The 18,077-nt window shown below is 42.0% G+C and overlaps 1 protein-coding gene across 9 annotated transcripts in view; it reads left to right on the top strand.

Annotated features, from left to right (window-relative positions):
* The window catches only part of celf6 (CUGBP Elav-like family member 6), a 130,922-nt gene that overhangs the window by 89,633 nt on the left and 23,212 nt on the right, over positions 1 to 18,077 (top strand). For 6 of the 9 annotated variants that reach the window (XM_071490048.1, XM_071490051.1, XM_071490054.1 and 3 more), the window contains 2 exons: positions 8,757 to 8,885; positions 12,796 to 12,875. In XM_071490048.1, coding sequence (XP_071346149.1) covers positions 8,757 to 8,885; positions 12,796 to 12,875 — 209 coding nt within the window. The remainder of the gene's footprint in view (positions 1 to 8,756; positions 8,886 to 12,795; positions 12,876 to 18,077) is intronic. The other 3 variants (XM_071490052.1, XM_071490049.1, XM_071490056.1) reach the window with 1 other exon arrangement.

Below are 18,077 nucleotides of genomic sequence, written 5' to 3'. Positions count from 1 at the left end.
TGCTTGCATTTGAGAGTGGTGATTTAGACTGCCTAGGTCAGATTAGACTGAGCCACTTCGCTGATTTATGTGGTCAAGTGTGAATCAGATGGCCCATTTCTATTGCCACACACACCCCGATGTAGATCTTATTTTTGTCATGGCGGCACTTTAATTAACGGCCATCTAAAAACAGGCAAAGTCTGACCGACAAGGCCTGGGTGAGAGCCAATCGGCATTCTCACCAAGATAAATTGGATCGCTGGGCTTAAGAGGGGAGGATGGATGGGTCCCAATATCAATTACTACCCTTTTTTCAGCAGAAAGAGAAGGGAGATGAACAGGCAGTGTGAATGAAATACAGAGGGCTCTTAGGCTGGCACAGCCCCTGCTAGTCTGTCAGATGAACTTTCTATATGGGAGGACAGGATAGGACACAGCACAGAATGAAATAAGACCAAGCAGACAGGCCCCAACAGAGATATTGAGCGTTAATGGCAACAGGAAGTCAGCAGACAGGCCGGGGAAGTAAACCACAGTCGCGGCTGACAATGAAATGAGATTTACTATGAAGGCTTGTGGTTAAAGGAAAATAGACAGCCCAGCTAGGGCCGACTAACGGAGAGAAAGTTGCAAGGGCTTTGTCTATGGAAGGCTGAGGACTAGTCAGGTACACCAGTCCCAGAGGGGCTTCTGCATTGTCAAACCCAGTGTTGAACATTTGCACCTATAGAACAGAGTCACATTTATCACTACCAAGACATCAGCAATTATCTGTCATGGGAACTTGTGCAGGGGTCTCAATTACGTACCTGTGAAGGCATTAGGACCCATTACTCCATCTGGAGACTCCAGTAGCCCTTCTTTTCTTTGCAGTGTCCCTGAGAGACATCCTCTCTCTGGGGATATGGAAGTGTCAGGAGGAGAAGTAGAAGCTCAGAAAATGACTAGGGGGCACCGGCGCCGCACAGTCCTGCCGCTCGGCTGCCATTGTGGATCACAGAGCTGATTCTCTGGCTGTCTATTACAATGACTCATGTCTTATTTTATTTTTTCCTTGGATTATCAAGAGAGAATGGAGCATGGGAGGGGAGCTTCACAGCCTTTAAATCTATTTCTGTTCCTTGAGTCAGCCGACCTCTTCCCCACAAAGTCCGCATTTATCTGATGTGCTTAACACCACTTTTTTCTGCCCATTTCTATCAAACCATGATTTCAGCTCAGAGATATTGAGGCACAATCAAGGCATGGGTCCTTTGCTCACTGACTCTGTGGTCAGTGCAGGAACAGACACACTACTATATCTGTTCTTGAAACCCAGGCAATTTGCTTCAATCCTAAAGGGGTAGAAATGAGGAAAAGTAGACCTCTTGTACTCTCTCTTTCTCTGTTGCTTTCTTTCTTTCCTTCTTTTCTCTTCTCTCTCTTTGTCTCATTGGTACTGCAGTGCAAAGGGAAGAGATGAAGCGAGTGATAGAGAGAGAGGTGGGGATTCAGTACAAGGCCCATGGAGGAATGCAAGAGAGTGAGAGATGGAAGACAAAAAGAGCGAGAAGGGAAGAGACGACAGGATGAGAAAGTTAACGGAGGGTGATGGAGGCAGCTGAGTGAATCTCAGCAGTAAATCATCTCAGAGCCGCCCCATCCCTATCTCCTCCTTGCCTCGCCAGGAATCTTTTTCCTCCTGACCTTGTCTGCCGCTGTGTCTGTGAAGAAAAGATGGGGCCAGATTATCTATGATTGGAGATGGCCATTATCTAAACACAATCTTGGACTCGGGTCCCACTCTTCTAGCCACTGCTGTGAGACTGGAGACCACGCTGATGAGAAGAGAGATGATGGGTCAGCCTGCAACACCCTCTCCTTTTATTAACTCTGATAAGATGGTTTCAACACTCTGCTGAAATGCCCAGCAACCTCCATCAACATCGACTTTTTCACAATGTGCCACTCACGGTGCATTTGTCCACACACTCCTCTTACGCTAGTCTTCTTGTTTATTAGCTCTCTGTACTTTTGTTTTATTGGATACTTATACAGTGCCAGCAGCATTGCAATCCCTGTATTTGAAAGTCAGCAGCCCTGTGTGAACCTTTTTAATATCTTGTCCATTTGTCTGTCTGGCTGGGGGGAGTCTTTGTAAATGGGTTGGGTTTGTCCTTGCCAACCTGCTGCTCTTCAGAAGGTTGACCCCAGTCGGGCAGTGGAGAGATTGACAGGACCTTAAGATGTTGCGCACTGTGCTATCATGCCCCACCCCAGCAGGTAGGGAAGAGTGAGGGCTGCTGGCTGCCTCAGTCTGTCAGGCCACAGGGGAGGGGCTGTCTGGAGGCACCTCACACCCACAGAGGAGCACGCTCCACTTTACATGCAAATGAAGCCAAAAGATCCCTCTGTGCCTCTGGACACGATCGTGCAAAACTCTGAAAAGTCAAGAAGAACCCTGGCAGCAGTTGATATGTGTGTGCTGAGAAATACATGGAGATAGAGGGAGACATGGAGACACGTGGACAGACCAAAGGAGGCACAGATTTCCAACACTGACCATTGCAGCAATTAATTTAGGGTGTTCAGGCATTGATGTGCTTTTTTGCTGAGCTCTACGATAGGGCCTAGCCACTACAGAACATGTTTCTAATGTAGAAAAAAAGCTAAAATATTTGGACAGAAGCCGCAACAGGCAATTACTCAGTTGTTCTGTGTTGGTTTTTGATCATGCATACCAGAAGGTTTAAAGCTCCCCTCCCACTCCCTTGGGTAAATGGATGTGACAGCTCTAGAGGTATGAGTAATGCATTTACAAACACGAAGCCTGTATCCCCTCATCGTGCCTGATACACTGACAATTTGAATGTTTGTTCTCCTCTGATTATTCCATTTACCACCTCACTATACTGGATAATCCACTTGCATACATCAGATTGGGACCAGCAGCAGAAAGGTTTAGTGTGTGGTTGCACATTATTTTCACTGAGCTGGGGTCTAATTACATCTGTTAGCTGGGTAGGAACTAAACAGGAGTTAGACGTAGAATGGAGCTTATTAAGCAGTTTAAGTCTGAAGCTTACAGGCAAAGAGAACACTTGTTGGGGTTTAGAAACACAGCTGAACATATATCTACAGCATGCATGTTGTGTTCCAGTCACTACATTACACTTTCTACATGAACTCCAACATTGCATCATGAATGCTAACACTGAATTATAGATCAAGTTTAAGCATTTAATATTTTTTTAAACATCTTTTTCATCATTATATTTTTATAATATGAAATCAAATATTTCTCATGCTACTCCTTTTTTGCATTTGTTCTAAAGACTTGAGCTTAAAAACTTTATATTGATGCGAATAGCTAATATTTGTAACACAAATAAGTCCACAACACTAAAGCAGCTGAAGAATGTTAGTAAACCCAGCTGACTAACTCAGGAGCATCTGCCATGATGTACAGTAGGAGGTGCGGAGAGCCTGAGCTACTTTCCTGAATACATTGCTGAGTATCAAGCTGAAGCTTCATCACACTATCCACGGACTTTATTATTATCAGCAAAGTGAAAAATCTGTAAAACTTCAGCATTACTTTGAAATACTGTACTGGCTGAAATCATCGACCATCTGGGTATTCTCTCTCTGGGACAATACCCTGCTCAGGAAAGGTTGTTAGGCATGTTTTTAATGCTGACCAGTGGTTGCACAATGTGAGATGCACAGTATGCCTATGCTGCATCAGAAACTTTTTTTCTTCTTTTGAGTTAACATGCTTCCATTTGTGTTTATGATGTTTTGCTCTGGCCTATTTTGAAAGCCATTTACTCAAAATGAATTTGTTGTGGATACATTTCAGTCATCCTTATCATTCATTGCCATTATAGCAAGTAATTGTCCCTCACTCACTATACAGCATCAGCAATTTTTCCAGTTGCACTGATAGCTGCGTTTAGTGTTTGTTTTTTGTTTGTTTTTTTTGTATGTCCAAAATTGAACATTTTTCATTAATAACTATCCTATTATATACTTTTATAGGTGAGTGCTTGTCTCACCAATGATAAATCAATTAATTAATATAACGGTTCAGCACTATTTCTTTATTTCTTTGTGACCAAATGAGGCCTGTTGGAGGTCAATTATTGTCTAAAGTTATTTGGGAAAATTCAGTCTGTTCTGTTAAGAATGCAAGTGCTGTGGCCAAAGTAGTCTTAACTCCAGATTTAAAAAGTTAAAATAATACAAAATAACAAAACACTGTCTTTGACAACAGCAAATGTCTACAAAAAGGTTATTCTAGGATTTTCTTCCCTCCATCATGTAAATGTGTGATGCTCATCTAAAAAGCTTATTCTGAAAGTAAATGGCATCTTTTGATTCCAAACAGACTCCTGTACCCTCCACACAATGGGGAAATATAGTAGATGGTGAAAAACAAAGTCTAACTCAAATTTAAGAAGCCATTCCCACCATTTTGTACACCCAGTCTGTACGCCTACATGTGTGAGCGTGTCTGGTGGCGGTCCTCCCAGGCAGCAGTACACCAGCGTCAGGCTTTTCTAATGAGTCCATAAGAAGCACAACTTCTCTGTTGTGCTGCCTGGAACATTACTCTGCATTTGAAATGCACCCAGCGGCCTAGCAGGCATCTTTTATCGTTGGATGCAGCTGTCCATGCTTTCTGAACACTTACTACTACCAAGCTTCCCTGACTACTGCCAGCGGGCAATAAGTGATAGAATCATAAAAAAAGAAAAGGAGAAAAAAAAGAAATATTTACCACGACACAGGAGCACAGAGTAATTCTTTAAAGGGAATATTCCCATTATTGGCAAACAAAAGCCGAAAATTTTGAAAAGTAGGCTTCACAGCAACTAATTCTATGCCTGGAGAGAAAGAGTAGTGTGAGGGATGGCAAAGAAGGATTAAGAGGAAGATACAGAGAGAGCAATGGATAGACAAAAAGAGAAGAGAGGGAAAGAACAGCACAATCTATATGCACATAGTGCAGCCTACAACACAAGTAGCACTTTATTCCTGGGAGAGAAGCATCAATCTTGACAGCATATGGCGTCTGTGCAAAATCCATTAATTTTTAATATACCGGGCGCTGAAATGAAAAGGCTTCCTGAGACAAGCAATTGTCACATGTCAGTAGTGTTTTGATAACTTTTTTGATCTCCTTTTTTATTTGCATTCATAAAATGGGGCTGTCCACATGCCACCTCAGTTTGGACATGGCTGGAGACTGACATGGAACCATTTTCCACTCAGCTGCTCCCACCTTCAGTCAGGAGATGAGACACAGGGGGAACAAAAAAAGTGATGTGTGTTATGACTGTGTGTGTGAGAGAAAGTGTGTACAGGCTGAAGCAATTTCTTCACCTACCTGACGTATAGGTATATTACAGAATGCATTGACAAGCAATATCAATGAAGTGTTCACATGTACTGCCGTAAACCCCAACTCCTTTAAAAAAGTTTACATATCCTTGAATCTGCTAATTACATTTTAAAGTATGTAGCAGAAACGTTATCTAAGTACATGGATTAATTCATGGTGTTTGAGTATGCAACAGGAAAATCTAAATTATACACCCAGGCTTTTTACACACACACACACACACACACACACACACACGCATGCACATCATTATTTCAAAGCAGTGGCAAGGTTTGAAAGTGCAGATTACAAAGGTCTCTTCAGAGTAGGGCAGAGAAGTGCTGTAGAGCTCAAATGTTCTCCATCTGTGTGGCTCAGCTCTGGTAGAGGGATAAGATGAGCCTCTCTCAATGAGAGATAAGTACAAAGAGGTCAAACAGTCAGCTCAATGAGTTTTGTCATACTTCTCTATCCTCAGTCACTTCCATAGGAAGGCCTTCACCCCTCTTAATGCAAATACATGACTACTAGACAAGAGTATTCTTTTTCCCTCCACTCCCCACTTTTAATGGATAACTCTTTGGAGTCATGGAGTCATCTCCTTGTGCAGAGAGGGTGCATTACAAGATATTTATTCATATTCATAAAATGCCAATTTAATGCTTGCAAGTGGCCATAGGAGATGAGCGGGAACTTGCAAAATCCAATAAGCGCTGCTTTGGAGACAGGTGCAAAGTGGACTAATTAATAGCAATCTATACTCTGGCCAGGGCATGCAGTGGGCCGACTGAGACACTCTTAGGTCAGGCAATGAAAAGATAGCAGCTTCAAATTCATTTTCTCACTGTGGCTCTCCCAGAGGAAGGCTCCGAAGTACACTCACACTTCCTTTAATGCCTTCACTGGGGTGTAATTTATTTTTGCGTTTGCCAGCACATTTGGAAAGTTCATTACCTCTCTCATGGCTTGTTAATTAGCCTTGTAAAGCCGCCATTAGATCTCCTCGGGCCAGGACCGAGATGAGACTTTTGTCCCAAAACATTAACACACTGCAGGAGGCCTGTAAAACCGCACTCTGCCCATTTAAGTTGTAACAGTGACACCTCCGTAAAAATCTGAAAGATGGAGGGGATGATCATGGCAAAGTCACATGTGCTCTGGACGAGCTGTTGCCTGTTTCACCTTTGCTGCCACAGACAGGGGTCAGGCTCATTTCTCTCCAACACCTGTTCTGGGCTGACTTTACATCTACGCAACTCCTCCACTGGTGCCCGATATCCAGCTAGTCGTCTGTCCTCCTGTCGGCCTTTGCTAAATCCCAGCAGACAGTGTAAGTGGCTGTCTCTGTGGTGATCTCCTCAGGGTTCTTACTCACTTCCAACCCTGGAGCTCCAAGGGATGAGGACCAGTAATGAGCAGGCTCAGCTGGTGGGTTTGAGAAATCCTGCTGTGTGAGGTGTGACTATAGGAACATGGACTGACACCACAGCTACAGCATCAGCAGTAGAGACCAGGCAGCGTGGCCTTATTGATTATGCGGGTGCTCATTTGTGTGGCCAAGCGGGTAGCAGGCACGTGTCTCATTTGAACTTTACAGGAATGGAACAGCATCCGATTTCCCCACTGCAAAAAGGAAGCCCTGGTGCTTTATTTTTAGAACAGCTGCGTCTAATGGGGCCTGGCAGGTACAGGAGGCGTCACATCTGTCGAGGCCCAGGTGATGCTCTCGCCTTCCACTCCTCCCTGCTCCTCACCCGCTCCCTACCAGTCAAATGACTCACACTGAAGATCAACAGTGTCATTTCCAATAAACTCTTCTTCCTCTTCCTGCCACTTTCCATCAGTTCTGGCGATGGGTTCTTGCTAGTAGCTATTTCATTCCACAACACAGCAGAATGGGGGATGCATAATGTAAAAGATGTAAGGAAGATGAATTCTCTGTCTAATGCCAGAGCCACAGGAAGATTAATTAGAAAAATCCAGCTTTCTGACTGGCCAAAATTTAGTGGTATAGAGCCCATACATCCGAGCCAGATGTAAGTTCACTTATAGAAGTAGAGGTAGATCTGCTACATTTTTCCTATTTTTGAAAAAAAACCTACAATTGTTTATTCATAATGGTGAAAAGTAAGCAAGCTAATCACACCACCACAGATTCAACAGAAATATTTAGTCAGGGGTTTATACTGTACAATGCAATATCAACTGCCTACTATAATGCTTTGGCAGTCTTTAGTTCTGAGGCATGAGAACTACACCTTGATGCTCATAGTTATAATGTTTTGCAAGGGTTTCTGCAAACACCATTCTCCATCACTGGGCTGAGGAGGTAGTAATAGGTCTTGGTCATGGTTACTGTGGTTATGTTATACTGAAAAAAAAACTAATTCACCATTTAATTTGAAAACAACATGCTGCATATGCAGTGTGTGCACAAAATAGTAGGAAGACAAGAGTTGCACTAAGTGAACCTTGCTAATTCTTGTTTTTATTTGTTGCAATTGGAGTTGAAAAACGAGAAATCTGCAAAACCTTTGGCTGATAATTACCCACAAACAACTTCACACTGTAAAGCTTCATCCAACACCAAACAATGCACAGAATTATGTTCATTTTTAAATTTTACTTGACTCATTTTCCCAAAGTATTTGCTCCTTGACTTAAAGTTCCCCACAGTCACTCATATTGAAGATATGCCCTGTAAGTGAGAGTGTGCTAAACTTTTTCTCTTTACAACATGTTTCACATGTTATAGTCAACAGAAAGTGGAGAAGATGACAATAGACTTTAAACAGAAACCAGTACACGATTTATCACTTGGCAGAATGTGCTGTGAATGAGAGAAGGTCTGTAATTCTCCTTTGGATATTATTCATGGCCCAGCAGCCCAGCACCTCTGACACAGAGTTTACTCTTGCTTATTATAATTCCTATTGCTTTGGTGATGAGAAAATGTTATACCATGTTCTTGTTCCTTGTTCTCTTTCAACTTAGTGACTTAAGGATCCAGATGATCTAACAGTTTGTCTACCTGAGCAAAATTTTCCCACTCTCTTTCTACCTTTACCTGAAACCCACAAGGCTCAAAACATCATCTGTATCAAACATCACGGTGGCAGACTTGAATAGCTCACTCGAAACGGGAATATATCTCACCCTCATTCCGGGGTGGGGTGGCACACCACACAACAGCAAGATCAACAACAACAACAGCAGCAGGAGCAGCATGTAGCAGCAGCGTAGGCTCAACACAGCAGACTGCTGATAAAGGGGGGTGGGGTAGGTGGGGGGTGAGATGCACAAGTTCCTCTCAGCTCAGCAGAACGGTGCCATCAGCTGTAGCATTTGTCTGTTCTCTCCTCTCTTCCACCTCCCTCCTTCCCTCCCCCCTCCCCCTCTTCCTATCCAGAAGACAGGAAGCTGTTTGTGGGAATGCTCGGCAAGCAGCAGAGTGAGGATGACGTCCGGCGGCTGTTTGAGACCTTCGGCCAGATCGAGGAGTGCACCGTCCTGCGAGGGCCTGATGGGGCCAGTAAGGGTCAGAGCCCACACACCTCCCACTCTTTTTTTTTTTTTTTTTTTGCCCTGTCTGTCCCTCTTAATCCCCTTCTGTCTGCACTTGTGCCATCTCTTTTTCTGCTCTTTGCATTTTTAGAGCCATGCTTCACCCGCTGTGCACTCATTGACATCGTCTGAGATCCACTCTGCTCTTCTGAATAACTCATCCTCCCCTTCAGCCATTCTGTTTTTTCACCACCTCTTATGTGTCTCGCTTGCATTTCTTTCATACCTCATTGTCACCGTGCTCTGACACCTCCTTCCTCCCACTTTCTTTTTCTCACTACTTTCTGTATTGCCCTTCCCTTTTTTGTTCGCGCTTTACCTCTCACTCCTTTTTTTCTTTCCCTCCCAAACTTCTTCTCATGTTGTCTCTTCATCACAGCAGCTCCTCTCACCCTGGGCTTGTACTCAACAAATACATCAAACAACACCTTGTCTTTCTGCTCACCCCTCTCCTCTCCTCCTCCTCCTCTTCCTGTTATCTGAAAAGCGGAGGGGGTGTAATCATGTTTGTTTCCCACATTCCCGTCATCCCTCCCCTGAGACACCATTGGACGATAATGTCCTACTGTAAATAAAGCAGCCAGGCTCCGGGTTTTGCTGCTGTCACTCACTGGGCGGCAGATTTGCATGCATTCTCTGGCTCATGTGCTATTTAGTTAGTAGAGCGTGGTCAGATTAAAGATGGCTGTGAAATGAGTGGTGCAGGTGGGACTGTTCTGAGAGTGTGAGAGGCTCCCCATTCACCCTTTGATGGGGCTCTGTCTCACAGCCATATTTGGAGCGATAACGCCACTGACATTGCTTGGAACCTCTATCTTCCTTTCCCTCTGTTGACTATGATTTATCATCCTATATGAAGCCTGTGAATGAGTGAAAACAATGTGTGGGAAGGCAAGGGAAAGGGGTCGGTAATGTGCGAGCCTTCTGTGTATATCAAAGAGAAAGGCGGGTTATACTGAACAACACGCCTATCTGTGTCTGCATCTGTTCCTCTCACTGTTAATCCTGGGTCTATTGCTCTGCGTCACCCCACTGGTCCACTACCTGTCTTTCTCCCTGGCTTGTTTCCTCTTTTCGCTGTCTCTCTTCAGCTCCCTCTCTTCCTTGCCTGCTCAGATGCCTCAATCTGATTGACAGCACATAAAATGAAATAAGGCCAGTGCTGCTGTGTCAGACAGGAGCTAGTTTTCTCCCTCATTCGCGCTTTCACTCCTTTTCACCCTTCTGCACCCCACACCTATTTCTCCTCCCTTCACATGCCATACGTTTCCTGTGCTAGTATTTGTCTCTGTTATCACTGGCTTGATCATTCCTTTTTCTTCAAGTTTCACTGCTATGAAATGGAAAACTGTACAGTAATGTTAAGTTTGAATGCTACCACGAGACAAAGGTCTCATATATAGGTATCTGGTCCTATCACTCACTGTGCAGCAGTCCTACGCAATCATTACGGGATGTTACGGCAAATTATTTTGCCAGCCGCCTCGCTCGGGATGAGGTCCCCATAATTTGAATGAGACAGACCTTGAAATTGACAGTGCTATCTGTTCCATGATGGAGGCTTTGTCCCCTGTTGATGTAAATTTATGCTACTCAGAGGCTTTTCAGCACCCCTCTTCACCCAATAAAAAGGCCGAGAAGTTTAACATCCATCTCTCTTTGGAGCTGCTCCTCAAAGTACTTTCAAAGTGCAACACTTGCTGCCAGAGTTGAATAGAGCCCCGAATTGTCAGGAATAATAGAGAGATGGCTTTTAGGTCTATAATTAAGTTGTGTTATAAATGTCACCCATCCACTGGGATGGAATTCATGCATACATATTATTACCCCGGGAATTCAAAAGGCAGCGCAGATCCTCTCGCTTGAAAGCAATACAATCTCTCTTTTTCCCTTTTCCCCAACTCATTCTGAGCCATCAAATTCAAAAACTCAAATGTGCACTATAATTTATGAGGCTGTAGCACTTCCAATTCTTTTGAGATGTTGTGCTCTCTGTGCCTTAACTTTTTTTAAAAATTTTTTTAAGGTCAGCAGAATCAAGGCTAATGCACTATTTCTTGATGGAGAAAATTGAGGACATTGAATGTTTCACATGAATCTGCCATTGATGGTGTGCGCCAGGCCCGGCTGTTTTGAATGTCTGTCTGGGTGGGCTGAGCTGTCGGGGTCACAGCGACCCCGGCACAATGTCTGATAACCTTGTTAGTGAACCAACAGCAAGTTATCTTGGCTTACAAAACCAAAAGGCTTCAGCAAGAACAAACCGCCCCTTATTATTTCAGCTGCAAAGGTTAAATGCATTTGTTCCCTCAAAGACAGAGTTGCAGTAAAATGGCACACAGTAGGCTGATGCATTCCCTTGAACAAATGAAGACCTTTCCTGCCTCTACCTGGAGGGGTGTTCAATTGAAGTAAAAAGGTGCTAGAGTGCTGTGACAGAATCAAAGTCTTCTTTGACTTATCTGTTTGCCTCTGTAGATCTATGCAGCTTTGAGGACATTTGACAGTACAGAAAACACATGGCCTTTACTACTCACCACATTTCCGCTCCGAATAGTTTCAACTACTAACCGTTTATTGTGTGGCAGGAATGTGGATGGAAAGCCTCAGGTAAAGGTGGAAAATGTTCTCAATTGTGCACATACTGCATGTCCTTCACTTCATTTTTCTTTTTTCTTTTTTCTTTTGTAAGGAAATTACTCATTTGTATGTCGGGGAAGCAAAGCTGACACCTGAGATATAGAAGTGAATGGATCGCTGCCAAAAGCAGAACATCTCCTGAGCTTACCTATCAGTGTTTGTAATTGAAATGAATCATCATGACTCCTTTGGGAATACAGAGTGAATAAATGTATATGAACACATGTAACCATTTTAAATAGGTATCAGCAGTTCTCAAGAAAGCAGGGATTGAACTCAGGGAAAGACACGGGTGCCACTCGATTAATGAAAAGGGGGCAGAATTAATCCACGAGTTTGTTAATTAGGTATCTCTTGACTTAACACATGAGCTACCTGAAGGCAAGGATAAGAATAGGACATAACAGAATACCTCTTGCAGTCTATGACGACCATAAAGCTTAGAGAAATAGCTCCTGTTTAATTTAATGGCTTTTGGAAAATTACCACATTTCAGTTCCACTGTAATTCAGTTCACTGGCTTTCTCTTTATGTTGTAGTACTTCAGCGCCTGTCCTAACCTACACACTGTTGCACTATTTAATAACGTGGTTAGAATATGTAAGCTTCAAAAACACATACTGTGCATTATTATTATCTATCTGAATCATTTTTAATATCATTTGAAATGTTAATGCAATAAGGCTCCAACACACTGCTGCCAACACTTGTTCCCTTGTCTTCGGGCCAAAATTTTATGTTGGCTTTTCCTTTTGTGCACTAACTACACAACAGATTTAAAAATTTTTGAATGCCCCTTGAGCAAAGCCCAACCCCCCTCCTCCCCCCGTCTGAAATTATATGCGAGCAAAGATTTGGTTAGATAGGCAGATTATAATACTATGCCTTTGTCATCATAATCTCTTTTATGAGTGACTGCACACAAATCATAATGTGTAAATATTAAACAGATTAATAATCACAAACAACTCAGGATAGTAAATGCCTTGGCTCCATGCTCCAAAGTGGAGGGGGTGGAATTAGAAATGGGCAAGGGACAGGATGTTCCATGCTGCTAATGCCTTCACTACAATTAGACTGATTTATTCAGAGTTATGCGCTGAACACACAAATGGTAGGATATATTTACAAACCAGATAACATGAAAACAATGGTAATGAATGGTGTCCCCCCCCCCATTTTCAAGGCCACCTCCCTGATGTTGTGCCCCTCCCTTCCATTTCTCTCTTTCTCTGTGTACACAGGCTGTGCCTTTGTGAAGTTCTCCAGCCACGCAGAAGCACAGGCCGCCATCAACAGCTTGCATGGTGGACAGACTATGCCTGTAAGTAACACTATGCAACACATGCATAACAAGCGTTGTCCTAAAAACAGAATTAACATTAGAGTATAATTTATTCAAACACAGTTAAGTGTTTTTATAGTTGATGTGGACAGTTTTAGAAAAGCTTTTGCAAGTGATGAGATGTCATTTGGTCATCTACTTTTGCCAGTTGTTGTCCCTGTGCCGTGAGTTTTACAAGATGTTTGAGGCAGACTGGATTAAAGTTCACAACAAAGATAGACAGATAGAAAGACGTTGACCAAATCTTCCCTTGAAGTTTTCTATTCCACATATGCATGCCCACCGGAGGGTGTATGCCTCCCTTTGAAATTCAATACTGAAGGTTTTTGTCTTTTCTTATGTTTGGAAACAATGTGATACATTTAAAAAATATGAACAAAACATCTATCTACCTATCTATCTATCTATCTATCTATATATCTATATCTATATCTATATATATCTATATATATCTATATATATATATATATATATATATATATATATATATATATATATATATATATATATATACTACGAATATATGTGTATCGTCATCCGGGTGACTGCTTTAAAAGCACACCAACAGTCCATTACATACATTCATTACATACATGACATACATTCTCGCTGTGTTATTGCACACAAAAGATTCCCACAGTCAGCATCTGGCACCTTACAGCGCACAACTGCATACTCTGTATCTTTGTCTTTTCAGTCAGTATCCATTTCCCTCTCCTGCTATTCAAACTACCTTTTCAGCAGACTGATAGAGTATTTACATTCACCACCCAGATATGATTACTGTGCATTGCGCATGAATCCTTGAATGTGTCCTCGGAACACATAGTACTGATATATGTCAATATGTTATTTACATATTACAGATAAAACTGAAGGAAAGACACAGGTGAAAATGGTGGGAATATAAAAATGAGCATATATAGTGCAAACATTGTACAAAATGGTGCTGTAGGCATGAGTTTGTTCTTAGGGTTATTTCATTTAATTTCATTCATTCATTTTATTGTTACTTACTACACAATGATTAAACAGCACAGAATATTATTATTTTGCTGAAATTTCTATAAATAGAAACAGCAAAATTTTTATTTGGAACAACTAATGAACATTTACTAATGTATTAAATTACCAGTCTTAAAATTTAATACAGGAGGTCATGGTTGTTTTGCACATTGTATTTCCACTTATTTATTGTGGATGGGATAAGCTGCGAATGAATTTGCACTACTTGGGATTAATAAAGTTCTCTGAATCTGAATCTGAATTATTAGGGAGGACAGAGACTCTAACACAAACTGATGGAGAGCCTTTGGCATATCTAACAATTGCCCTACTTACATGTCCAGGGGAAACAGACCACCACATTGGTGGTGGTATTGACTGTAAGTTCAATATTCACTTGCATTTCAGTCCTGGATATATCCACCAACTTTTGAAAAACAATAGCAGAATGAGATATATGAGTGAAATAAGACATAAAAAATAGAAAGCTGTTAAAATTGTAGCTGCCAAGTGATATATAAACTGTAAATAAGCCAGTAGGATGTCTGCAATTTATGAGAATGGCTAGACAGATTCTTACATCAATATATAAATGTGTGTCATCAGCAGAACAGTGAAACCTATTGTTGTTTGCTTTTAATATGTGCAAGTAGAATTATACATGAAAAATGTGAGTGGAGAAAAAAAATTTAGTGATAAAAACTAAATAAACTGGATTGAAAACTGAACCCAAAATCTTAATCTGACTGAGGATAAATTGCAAAGCTATGGAAGCAGTAAAAGCTTTCTCTCAACAACCAGCACCTTTAAAAACAATGACTGAAACCACTGGCCAGAATGCAATAGATAATAAATAACGTACAAGCTCTGACTGCTTAACATCTTGTAATATGATGGGGACAGGTAAAGGGCTTTATACATGTCACGGCCTCTTCTAGCAACACGTGAGAAATGATTAGAAAGCAGCTCATAACTGCCAGATTATTAGCAGTGACAGTTTGGCCCCTGTCAAGGGGCTGCGTTTTGTCAAAGAATATTAAACATTTACTTGAAAACACTCATCAAGGGAGGCTTCATTAAAGTGAGTATAAGGGAGGTTAACAAGAAAGTCAATAATACTGAAAAGCACCCTAGAGTTAGGATGGATCTTCAAAATGAGGTCAGATTAATAAGGCACTTTTGCTTCCTTAACTGCTTCCTGATATTTGAGCATGAAGTCTTTTTATAATATTGTGGGGCACTTGCAGTTTATCAGCCTCCCATTAAGTTTGAGCTTTTCTACATTTATTCTTCACAGCCTGGAACCAGGGTATATTACTTGACATGTTGTGGAATAATGTTATGCTGTAAATACTAGTCATATTGCTGCATCACTTTACTCAGTTAGAGACACAGAGCACAAATACAGGTGTCTGTTGTCATGGCTGTGACACATATTGACCATTACAGAGAATCGCTCAGCATGCTGACCTATAATAAAAGACAAAGCAAGAATCATAGTGGGCAGTGGAGTGTACTGCGCTACACAACAGATGAAGATTGAAATGTGCTTTTGAGCGGTGTTGAATATAGTTGAGCTGTAAGTGTACACGGGATTGTTGAAAGTAGGTAATGGTGTGTTGGTCCAGCTTGATATACAGTAGTTATGAGATGCATGAAATAGCATTAGTTGGTGTTGATTTGTTTAGTTGAAGATTGAGGCCAGTTAATTACAGATTGGATATGCTTCTGTCAGGCTTGAACAAGGCCACAAAAAAGGCTTAAGTAAAAGAAATGATGAATTAAGAAGCATCTCGCTGCCAGTGCTGCATGTGTGTTGAGTGCTGCACAGCTGGACACACACATGAGCACACACTCTTTCTGGCAGACATCCGCACCTTCACACACTTCACTGATGTTCCGCAATAAATATTTACGGATGCTTCCTGGCAGCCAGATAGTGTCCTGGAAGCCAGATGTAATTTACACATCTTTTTGATGCCGCCTCATTTTGCATTACATTGAAGTAGTGAGGGAGGGAGATAAGTGGTAGAGCCGCTTTAACTTTGTGTGTGGTTGTTGTGCTCTGCAGAGACCAAACTTTTTGGCATGTAAACCACAAGGGTCAGAATTTAATAAGGCGCCGGCCATGAGCCAAACAATAATCATGTTACACACTGATCATGCACAGTTACTGAAATCTGATTATAATCAAGATATTTACCTTCCACTCAAAATATCTTGTTGACTCAATCAATAGAATATGTTTACATCCAGAAGATTTACATAATTGGACTCCTGTGAGGCTGTTTTTTTTGCTTACAGATACAGATCCAAATTTGGCTCATGCGCAGAACTTTTGCACACGTGTGTGTTTGTCTTGCTGTTGCCCAGGCAGAGTTGCATTAGTTTGGGTCATTTAGCCACCTGAGGTCTGCTGCAGATGAACTGTCCAAGGCAACATATGGAGCCCCAAACAGACCTGAGGCAGATCAGGAGTCATCCAAAAGTTCATTAATAATCTATATTATCCATATCTCTCTCCCTCTATCCCTGCACCTGTTATCCTCCTCTCCACAAATCCAACTTCCTCTCAGATTAATAGGCAAGGTGGCCATTAGTACCCAACTAAGGCTTTGGTACCGATGGGGGATGCAGTTAATTTGGATAATATCACTGCCACATGTCATCAACAACAGACTAACAGGAGGCAGGATTCAGAGAGTGGGCTGCTCTGTTCACTGCCTGCTGCCAGCTGTGAGGGCTGGATGAACCTTGAACAAAGAGTTGTCTCTCACTTCCTGTCTGTCTCTCTCTCCCTCTTAATGTTCTCTCTACAGCATCTGTGTTACCTGGCACACACACATGCCATAAATAATACCTCCACCAAAACACGCTGGCCCAAAATGAAAGGCTTTAATGAAGCTTAAGGGCAAGGGATGCCACCAAAGGGCACGCGTTGATAGATCGGGTCATAGCTTTAATTGATGTTTATTGCAGATTGCAGGTGCTTCCAAAATTAACTTAAAAGGTGATTGGGCACAGAACAGTCACTCTCACTGGTTTCAGCTGTTGCATTACTGTAAGGCACAGGTGGCAAAACTTCAAATGTCAAAGCCGAGGGCAGCCAGACAACACCCAGCAAATTGCAGACATTGTCACGTTCGGTGTCACAGTGTGGCTGACAGGACCTGTGGAGCTCGCTGGTGTTGGCAGCAAAAAGAGCGCGCATGTGTGTGATACTATAGTTCTGGATTAATGAGAGGTAAGACCAAGCCAGAGAGCATTGTCACTGTAATACATAAGTCATCAAACACCACATGAAACTACTGTAGAACCTCGACAGGCTTGTGGCTGACATACTATGTGGAATTTAGTTTTCTTCTGTCCTCACATATGGTATGTGGTGGAAGCTGTTATTTATGGACAAAATGTGGTATTACACGTGGAGTGGAAATACCAGTGTGAATGACAGGTATTCTTTTTCTGCGTGTTTTGGTTTGATGCAGTGCGTTCAGCAGCTGCAGCAGTATGTGGTGGACAGCAAGGCCAGCCCAAGACAGCATCATCTACTGCTAATGAGAGACAGGCCTCCTGTGAGGCTAGCAAAGACGTAGCAAGGTTCAGAGAGTTGAATACCAAGCCCACAGGAGGTTCATCCAATTACCAAACAAACTTGTCCCAGTGTATTCAATTAATTTCTTACAGATTCTCCATTAGCATTTGCAAAGTCTGTAGAAAGCTGGAAGTTTCATTCGTCATTTAAAAGTAGCTGCTATATGTTTGCGGAATGAGGGGGAAAGACGGTTGTTCGCACGTTAGTGGCTGATCGTTAGTATGCTTTTCTAAATGACACCTCCCTTTCAATGAGTATGTTGTTTTATATTATATTGTTGAAAGCCTCTGTAGAAGACGTATGATGAGTGTCTGTTTACCTGTTGGTCGACACTTAACAACGGTGTCTTTTTTTTTTTTTTATCAGAGTAATGCAGAGATAAAAGAATAACGCTATTTCACTAGTGTAGTTGAGTTCTAATCCCTCAATTACCGTTGTGTATTTTTCCATCTACACATATCGTGGCCTATACAAAATCCAATATGGGAGATTTTCACAAGTCAAGTGTGTTGTTCAAGAAATTAGATTAGTTTTTGAACCCGTGACAAATTCCTTAGTTGTACCTGTCAAAAGTGAAGGCT

This window comes from Trachinotus anak, unplaced genomic scaffold, assembly GCF_046630095.1.
Source record: "Trachinotus anak isolate AG129_WGS33_773 ecotype Australia unplaced genomic scaffold, CSIRO_AGI_Tana_v1 ptg000011l, whole genome shotgun sequence".
NCBI lineage: Eukaryota > Metazoa > Chordata > Actinopteri > Carangiformes > Carangidae > Trachinotus > Trachinotus anak.
This window is presented reverse-complemented; position numbering and strand designations above follow the sequence as displayed.